General features: G+C 40.5%; 1 protein-coding gene across 1 annotated transcript in view; it reads right to left on the bottom strand.

The window, feature by feature from the left end:
- Positions 1–1,600: 1,600 nt before the first annotated feature.
- LOC307156095 (sodium/potassium/calcium exchanger 3) overlaps positions 1,601–9,660 on the bottom strand; it is a 60,125-nt gene continuing 52,065 nt past the window's right edge. The window contains exons 13-17 of the mRNA XM_079867306.1: positions 6,481–6,647; positions 6,249–6,363; positions 4,116–4,228; positions 3,968–4,033; positions 1,601–2,400 (exon numbers count right to left, since the gene is read on the bottom strand). Of these exons, the coding sequence (XP_079723432.1) occupies positions 2,290–2,400; positions 3,968–4,033; positions 4,116–4,228; positions 6,249–6,363; positions 6,481–6,647 (572 nt within the window). The 3' untranslated portion in view covers positions 1,601–2,289. The remainder of the gene's footprint in view (positions 2,401–3,967; positions 4,034–4,115; positions 4,229–6,248; positions 6,364–6,480; positions 6,648–9,660) is intronic.

Below are 9,660 nucleotides of genomic sequence, written 5' to 3'. Positions count from 1 at the left end.
AGGAAAATGTTCCTTTTTGGTCTTTTTTGTATTTTTGTCAGAACAATGCGGCAGTATTGTGGAAATAAATAAGAGTTGGCTCAAAAGCGCTACAAAAACAATTCAATTATAATACTTAAAACTTGTAATCTAAAAGACAGTTATTGGTTTTAGCCATTTCATTTGTAGTCAGTGACAAATTATTTCAGAAGTTACGTACCCAACACTATATAGCTTAGATGCATGCATGCTTGATCATTATACTGTATATTCCAAAAACAACTGGTTTAATGCCGTCATGTAGTACAGTATGTTGTTCTGAATTAACAACCCTGCGATTATCTTCGTCTGAACGCTGATATCGAGTACAGCACGACTGCGAGTATGATTTTGCTTTTATACAGCTGTTTTATAAAAAAAAATATTCATAAAGTCTTATTTAGACCTATATAGAAATACAGTTGTGGTCATAAGTTTAGAAGCACCTTGCAGATCCTGCTAAATTCTAATAATTAAATGAAAAAAAAATTCAAAATTGCATTTTGTCTTGTATTTAGTACTGCCCTAAATAAGCTCTGAATACACCACAGATGTGTACATGTAGTCCACAAGACAAAATAATTGCTGAATAAAAAAACATGTCTTAATGGGAAACAGTTTAGGATTCAAGGGTGTGTAAACTTTTGAACTTTTTTATTAGTGTGGTCTTGTGGACCATTTTCAGGGCAGTACTTTATGATCCCTTTTTTATTTACTTTTTTATATTCTGCAAGGTGTATGTAAACGTACAACCTCAAATATATTTCCAGAAGAAGCCAAAGCATCAAGTTCTGGATGTCACCAAGTAACAAACAGACTGGAATACTGGAATAGTGTATATCAGTAACGCTGAAAAACAGCCATTTCCTGCATTTTCACTCGGGTCGAGCTCCACTATGAGTTTACACCTTAATAGTTAGAGAGACTGTGTACATAGGCTGGAAAGCTCTGAACACAGACAAGCAGACCATTACAAACTGTGTGAAACATCCCAGTGCTGTTGTTGCTATTAGTACTCTTGGAATGAAGCTCAGCCAATCAGATTTGAGGACTAACTGAACTGTTGTATAAATTAACACAGCAACAGGACTTCCCTCGTGAAAAAGAAGTGTGCTTAATAGTATCAAATGTGCACTTATAATGTACTTCAAATCTTACATTTTTAATTTTTTTATAAACTGTACTTGCAGAAAAAAAATATATTATTGAATTAAAAGGCCACTTAAGTGGACTTAATGTCAAATTAAAAGTTTTTAATTTTCCCTTTATTACAAAGTAGACTTTTCATAATTGTGTTATGAAACATAGTCATGACCCTTGACTAAGTACAGTTTTAAAACGTGTACTTTGTAATAGTCAAATTAAAAGTATGTTTTTTTTAATTATTATGTTTTAATAATATTTTGCCATGCTTTAAAGTACCCCTATTTTTACGTGTTCACAAACATATTAATGCACATGTAAAGTACTTGATTATAATTTTAACTGTTAAAGTTAATATATTTTAAATGTACTAAATTGTAACTTCATCTCTACAAATGTGTAATTATAAATATATTTAAATGCATGACATACAAGTTTCAACAGATATGACATTAAAGTATATTTCAGTTTACCATAAATACTTAGTGCATTAGGCAGTTCACTAACCATATTTCAAAGACAATAGAAGTAATTATGACATTACAAATAAAGATATACTAAAGTCACACTGAAGTAGGTGTAAAGTTCAACCAATCGCATTTAATATACATTTAAATTATTATAAAATTTAATTTAATTGTAATTAACCTGCGATTAAGTGTCTGAAGACATGACATTCACTTATATATATTTTTTTTCCATAATAAATACTCTTTTTAAAAGTATGCTAAAGTGTACTTCTTTTTCACAAGGGTTTAACACAGCAAAGAGAATATACTGAAGTTATAAGCAGCTAAACGGTGGCTTATTGTAATACTTCAGTGTTCTTGTAAGATGTCAGACTGAAGATAAAACCATTATATGATACAGTATACCCTCCAGCTTGAAAGCAGTGCTTAATGGACAGATCAAAGGACTGATTGGATATGAGCACTGTCATTTCAGTTTGACTGTTTGAAAAGCATTCTGTAGAGCACATCATTTCCTTTTGCTGCTGCATCGGATGCAGGCATGAAATCAGCCGACATTTAGTACCTGATCAGTAAAAGAACTACCAAATTCAACCCAAAACAACAATGCAAAAAAATAATAATAATAATTTGCAGGATATAAACTTGTGTGAAGCCTCTAGAGCTGACCAAAGAGGATGGAGCAGAGCAAAAAAACGGAGTAAAGAAGCAAGAGACCAAGACCTAGTTTCCGATCCAGCTTCCAGCCATTCAGATGCACACTCATGACCTACAAGACACATAACACAGTTAACATGGACACTAATAGCATTGAGTATGTGTATGTGGGTAGTCAGTGTGTGATTAGGGGGATTTCACTGCCTATGCTTTTAATATCCCACTTTCTGATTCATTTTTCATCACAAAGAAATTAAAGGATAAAAAAGGTAATTTCGAGTTTATATCTCACAATTCTGAGAGAAAAAAAATCTGAATTGTGAGATATTATTTTTTATATTATTATTTTTTATATTTATTATATTATTTTTTCCCTCAGAACTGAGGACTTTTGTTAAGAATATTGGTCACACTTTAGATTAGGGTCCATTTAATAGAATATGCTCATGCAGAACATTAATATGTGCTTTATAAGTACTAATAAACAGCCAATATCCTAGAAATGGGCATGCTAATAAGCAACTAGTTAAAGGCACAATATGTAACTTTTTTGCTTTAAAAATAGCAAAAATTACTATATCTATGTTATATATTTTTTTTAGTTGTGTACTTACATTATCCCGACTGTTTCCAACAACTTTCAAACCAGGAGAAATTGTAATTTAATTCGAAGACACAGCACGTTTCATTTCCGTTTTGTCGCAGTCAATGGCATCATATCCGCGTTGTCCCTGGTTTCCGCTTGTACTGTCATGGTAACCAGAGCTATGAACCAGAGCCCTCTGATAGTAACCAAGGTGACAGACATGGACAATGTAGTTCGCAATGTCTGTCTGCACGCTGTTGTTGTTTCGTTCAAACATTATGGACCATGGCAAGCAGACTTTGGATAAAAAATGAGAACTAAAACGAGAATCAATATCAGCGCGGTGTTTTCGAGATGCCGAGAGCTCCACGTCCGAGACTTCGACCACTCCTACATGTACTTTATTAAACAGGTGAGCATATTTACATAAAACTAATCAATGTTATATAGTTCAACAATGATAAAATGTTAGAATATGATCTGTATGTTATTCTAATGTTGATCTAGCTTACTGCTAGTCTCATACAGACAAACTAACACATTAATTTCAACACATTCAAATGCAGTTTAGTGTGCTAGTGTAATGTTAGACCAAGTGAAACCTCACCTCACAAGTTTAATTTGTCTATAAACTGACCTGTGAGTTGTAATTCTGCACTTGCGTGTAGTTCGGTAGAATGAAATGTGTGAAATGTGGAATGAAATTCCTTTTATATCCGCGGGACTCGCGTCGCGTGTGGAGCTGATAGCTGTCTCTTAGCAATCCCGAACTGCTTCATATCACAGTCATGATAAAAGCATCGATGTATTCAGTCATCCATAAACATCGATCGGTCGGCTTGACGTTGACGACAAGATCCATAATTCTTAGCAAATGTTGCGTCATCAAACTACGCCTTTGTTATTGTAAGAGGTTAGCGACCCCTAGCGGCGAAAAAAATTACATACTGTACGTTTAATAGTGAGACTTGGACCCTAAACTAAAGTGTTACCAAAATGATTATTTTTTACGATTATGTAATTAATATGCAAACCAAATATGGTTGAGAGTCTCTGGTGTAGGGGTTGTATGTTGTGGTACTGGGTTGCTCACAGTGAGGAAGACTGATGCGAGCAGCAGGATAACAGAATAGACCAGGCCCTTATTATTGATGAATACCTGACAAAAGACACAGACCAATCAGATGAAAGCATCAACAGGAAGACATTTGCATCGGTTTTAGAATACGTAAAATGCTCACTGTTGATCCGTAGTCTACTACTAGAGTTCTTAGAGTCCAGGGGAAGCCCAGTCCCAGCAGGATGTCAAAGATATTGCTGCCAATGGAGTTAGACACTGCCATGTCCCCCATTCCTGAGACACATAATACAACATCATTGTAGTACATTTTCCAAATAATTGTGTGTGTGTGTGTGTGTGTGGTCCTAGTAAATGCTATGGTATGGGGACAAATTGTCCCCACAAAGATCCTTGTTCTTGTGGGTACATTTTGGTTCCCATGAGGAAAACAGTTTATAAATCATACTATGTGATGCTTTTTGAAAATGTAAAAGGTTTGTGGGATAGAATATACTGCTTGTACAGTATAAAAATTATTATGTCTATGGAAAGTGCCCATAAAACATGGAAACCCAACGTGTGTGTGTGTGTGTGTGTGTCACGTAGGGGCTGAGGAAAATGATGAAATGAGGCACGGATGAAAAAAAAAAAAACCTAATTAAACAAGAGATGAGGATAAATGCAAAAGCGTGTAGAATACAAAGAACTCTAAACAATCTATAATGAATAACCATGACAACTAAATACAAAAGGGAACACAGGAAAACAAAGAGAAGCAAACTAAAAGTCCTCAATAACGAAACTGAAACTAAGGCTGCATCCAAAATCGCATACTTCCCTACTATACAGTAGGACGAAAAACAGTATGTGACAAAAGTAGTAGCCTATGTCCGAATTCACAGTACTCATAAAAGAGTAGGCAAAAAGTATCTGATCGACCTACTTCCGGAGAGTTTCTGAAGTGTGCAGACGATGGACACTTTACAATCCCATGAGGCCACGGGAGAGGATTTATAAATGGCAGTGAAGCGACATAACTGCGCTGGTAAGTTACATAATAATGACAACACGGCAAATGTAGTACTTCCAGATTACTTTCATACCACACACACATTAATAGTATAGAACATACTTTTAACAATCATGAAGTAATTACTTGTTCAAAATAAGTACTTACTCATCAGAGTATGCGATTTCGGACGCGGCCTATGACTGAACGTGACAGTGTGTGTGTACTCAGTTTTTACGTGACGTCACACCCTTTTAGGAACGCCCACCTGGAGGGCAAAACAAGGCTTTCCTCTATTGCCGGCCAGTAATTTTTACCAGGTTTGTGCTAAATACTAATGAAGTAAGACCAAATTCAGTATACATCTTTTTGATTCTGCATACTATGTACAGGCACACTGATGAACCCAGAATATAAACACAACACGCAGTTTCTCGTTAAGATTTTTTCCAATGAAATCCACTATAAAGGAAATGCTCAACCATTTAGCATGTAGCGTTCATATTCTGGGCTCATCTGCTCGCCTGTATATAAAATGCATCTTCAATAAGATGTATACTGAATTTGATCTTTTAAAATAGTACATTAAAGCACTTTAGATGTTTTCCACGTTAAACGTCCCACTGGTTTTAGTGGTTGAAAAACTGCAGCAGATGCTGTATATGGACCACAACCGCCCAAAACTTGCATTTTGAAAACGTTTTTGATCTTCTTTTGAGATGGAAAATTGACAAGTCTGAAATGCAGTTCTATGCATGTTTTGACCTCCAGGTCTCTGTGGGAGTCACGTAACTGAAAACTATGAATTAAATAAAAAAAATGTATAGGTATAGAGTGAAATGATTTTTCATAGGTGTAAATAAATATTATTTAATCATTATTATTAGTGTTTTATAAGAAAACACTACTTTTCAGTCTTTCTACTTAAAAATGTCAGGTTTAATTCAATGTAAAACTTGCAGTTTATGCAGTTTTATGCAGTTAATGCATTAACTAACATGAACTAAAAATGAGCAATATATCCTTAAGTTATTAACCTTTGTTAATAAAAAAGTTCACGTTCATGTTAGTTTACAGTGCATTAACTAATGTTAACAGATGCAACTTTGGGATCTTACAAATGTAGTAGTAAATGCTGAGATTGACATTAACAAATAATTATAATAAATGTAATAAATGCTATTGTTCACTGTTAGTTGTTCAAGTTAACTAATGTTGTTAACACTAAAGTCTTATCAAAAATTACATTAAAGATTATACAAGCTTGCATACAAACAGTTTTATGTGCATACAAATGTTACACACCTTGGCGGGCAACAATGAGGCTTGCCATGCAGTCGGGTACGCTAGTGCCAGCAGCAAGGAAAGTGATTCCCATGATGTAATCCGGAATATCTAGTGTGTAGCTGATGATGGTGACCTGCAAGGCATTGATAAAACACCACATAATCATAACAATCATCATAATACACCAACCAATGGAATGACAAGAAAGTATATTTAATAAGAATGTCCATATTTTTGATCTTTTTCTTACCATCCACACCATGAGGTAGGAAAAAATAGCAATCCAGAGGGTTGAAGCAAAAAAAGTGACCATGAACCAGCGATGCCAACGTGGCGAAACACAGTTAGGCACTGTGTAATACAGCAAAACACTCAGCGGCCACGATAGAAACCACTTCATACACGCACGGTATCCAGCTAATGCACATAATACACAGAGAAAACAAACCATAAAAGGTTAGCAAAGTACCATTTTCATCACTTCTCAGTATGTTTTTTTTGTTTTTTTTTTTTTTGGTAAAAAATAAAATAAATCCCAAGAAAAGAAAGACGAGAACGGACAGAGAATGAGGGAGAACACGGTATAAATACATGAAGAAAACGTACTCGGTTACTAACGTAACCTCGGTTCTCTCTAGAAGAGGGAACGAGTACTGCGTAAGATAAGGGAACTCACAGGGAGTCCGGGAAGAGGGAGGGGCGAAACCGCACTCTTCCACACATAGCAGCGTCGCTTAGACGCTTATTACATCATACAGACAGGGCGGGGTACGGCCTGAACTGATGGGGGAAATGTGGGTCTAACACAATTTGCCCAAACACATCTTGTGCTATTATTTTACACTGTCGATCATCGAGCTGCACTCAGCAGACACAGCATTCTGAGCTGATAGCATCAGGACAGACAATACTGGTTAACTAGACCGACAGCAGCCTGGCCTGCAGGGCGGGAACCTCTAGGTTGTAAAACCTTATAAATGTAGACGGGGAGGCCCAGCCCGCCGCCGTACAAATATCTTGCAAGGCAATCCCACTCGACCAGGCCCACGAAGAGGCCATGCCTCTCGTGGAGTGCGCTCTGACACCCAACGGGCACTGCATGCCCTTAGAAGCGTATGCTAGCGCATCCATCTGGATAGGCTCTGTTTCGACGCGGCTAGTCCTTTAGAGTGCCCACTGAACGAAACAAAGAGCTGCTCTGTCTGCCTGAAAGCAGACGAGCGAGACACATAAGCTCGCAACGCCCTGACTGGGCAAAGGAGGCTCGCGTCTCTTTCCTCATCAGGGACCGGTAGGGCTGACAGGGAAATGACCTGCGCCCTAAACGGTGTGTTGAGGGATTTTGGAACATAACCGTGCTTAGGTTTGAGTATAACCCTTGAGTCATTCGGCCCAAATTCCATGCACGTCGCGCTCACTGAGAGCGCGTGTAAGTCCCCTATGCGCTTCACTGAAGCGAGAGCCAGCAGAAACATGGTCTTGAAAGACAGATGTTTCAGATCAATCGTCTGCAAAGGCTCGAATGGGCCACCTTTCATGGCTTCCAGTACCGTAGAAAGGTCCCATACAGGGACTGAGGGAGGTCTAGGAGGATTCAGTCTCTTAGCCCCTCTAAGGAAGCGGATGACTAAATCGTTCCTTCCTATCGACTGACCAAGCGTTGTTCTTGAGAACGCTGCTATAGCCGCCACATAAACTTTGAGCGTGGAAGGGGTTCTACCCTTATCCAACAGCTCTTGTAGGAAGGAAAGCACCTCCGTCACTCCACAGGCTGTGGGTGACACGCCACGGGCTGTGCACCAGCCCGAAAACACTGACCATTTCGAGGAGTAGAGACGTCTCGTAGACGGAGCTCTAGCCTGCGTAATCGTGTTTATCACTCCCTTAGGGAGCTCAACATGTACCCGTTGATGGCCCAGACATGAAGGGACCACAATTCCGGGTGAGGATGCCAGATCGAGCCGTGACAGTGATGATGACAGTGCTCGCTAGCTGCATCACAGCTGGGAACCAGGGCTGGTTCTTCCAGAGCGGCGCCACGAGCAGTACTGAGCATCCTTCTTCCCTGATCCACTCTATCACCTGAGGCAGGAGAGAGACGGGGGGAAAAGCATAGAGCGGGCGGCGGGGCCATACATGAGCCAGCGCGTCCCTGCTCTTGGAGAAAAACTCCGGGCAGTGACCGTTTTCTTGAGACGCGAACAGGTCTACTTCCGCTCTGCCAAATTTCCTCCACAGCAGTTGGACTGTCTGTGGGTGTAGAGACCATTCGCCTGCCGGAACATTGTTCCTGGACAGTCTATCTGGTCCTATGTTTAGGAGTCCTGGCACGTGCGCTGCTCTCAGCGAGCGCAGGTTGCACTGAGCCCACACCAGGAGGCGTTCTGCTAGCCTGTACAGGTTCTTGGACCTGAGGCCGCCCTGGCGATTTATGTAGGACACCACAGACATGTTGTCCGAGCGGACCAGGACGTGGCGTCCTTTTATTTGGGGACAAAAACGCGTCAGTGCGTTGTCTACTGCCAGCATTTCGAGGCAGTTTATGTGCAGGAGCTTCTCCCGTTCTGACCACTGGCCGAAGAACGGTCTGCCCTCGAGCAGCGCTCCCCATCCCGAGGTGGATGCGTCCGTAGACACCACCTTCACCCTCGAGGAAGTCCCCAGGCTTACACCTGATCGGTACCAGTCGTCCGCTTTCCAAGGTTTCAGAGCTGCCACGCACTTCTGATTGACCTTGAGACGAAGCAAACCGGATGTCCACGCTCGGCGTGGGACTCGTGCTTTCAGCCAGAACTGCAGTGGGCGCATGCGGAGCATGCCCAGCTGGAGCACTGAGGATGCTGAAGCCATGAGACCCAGCATCTTCTGAAATTTCTTGAGCGGGACAGATGCGCTGCAGTGGAAAGAGTTCGCTGCGCGCTGAACGTCCGCCGCGCGCTGTGGTGATAGTCGCGCTATCATAGACAGCGAGTTCAGCTCTGTGCCCAGGAAAGATATCGTCTGACTGGGGGACAGAGAGCTCTTCGCCCAATTGACTCTGAGACCCAAATTCTCGAGGTGATCGAGTAAAATGGTCGTGTGCTCTATGAGCACTGAGCGAGATTGCGCTAGAATCAGCCAATCGTCCAAATAGTTCAGTACTCGCAAGCCCTTCATTCTGAGGGGTGCGAGCGCCGCGTCCATGCACTTCGTAAATGTACGGGGTGCCAGGGACAAACCGAACGGCAGGACTGTGTACTGATATGCCTGGCCCTCGAAGGCGAATCTCAAAAATCGCCTGTGACGTGACGCTATTTGTATTTGAAAATACACGTCCTTCAGATCTATTGATACAAACCAGTCTCCTCGGCGAATCTGCGCGAGGATTTTTCTGGTCGTGAGCATCCTGAACTGTCGCTTTTACAAGCACTTTGTTCAGTTGCCTTAGATC

The sequence above is a fragment of the Squalius cephalus genome (genome assembly GCF_949319135.1).
Source record: "Squalius cephalus genome assembly, chromosome: 3".
Classification (NCBI taxonomy): domain Eukaryota; kingdom Metazoa; phylum Chordata; class Actinopteri; order Cypriniformes; family Leuciscidae; genus Squalius; species Squalius cephalus.
Note: the sequence above shows the minus strand (reverse complement) of the source record. Positions and strands in the feature narration are given on the sequence as shown.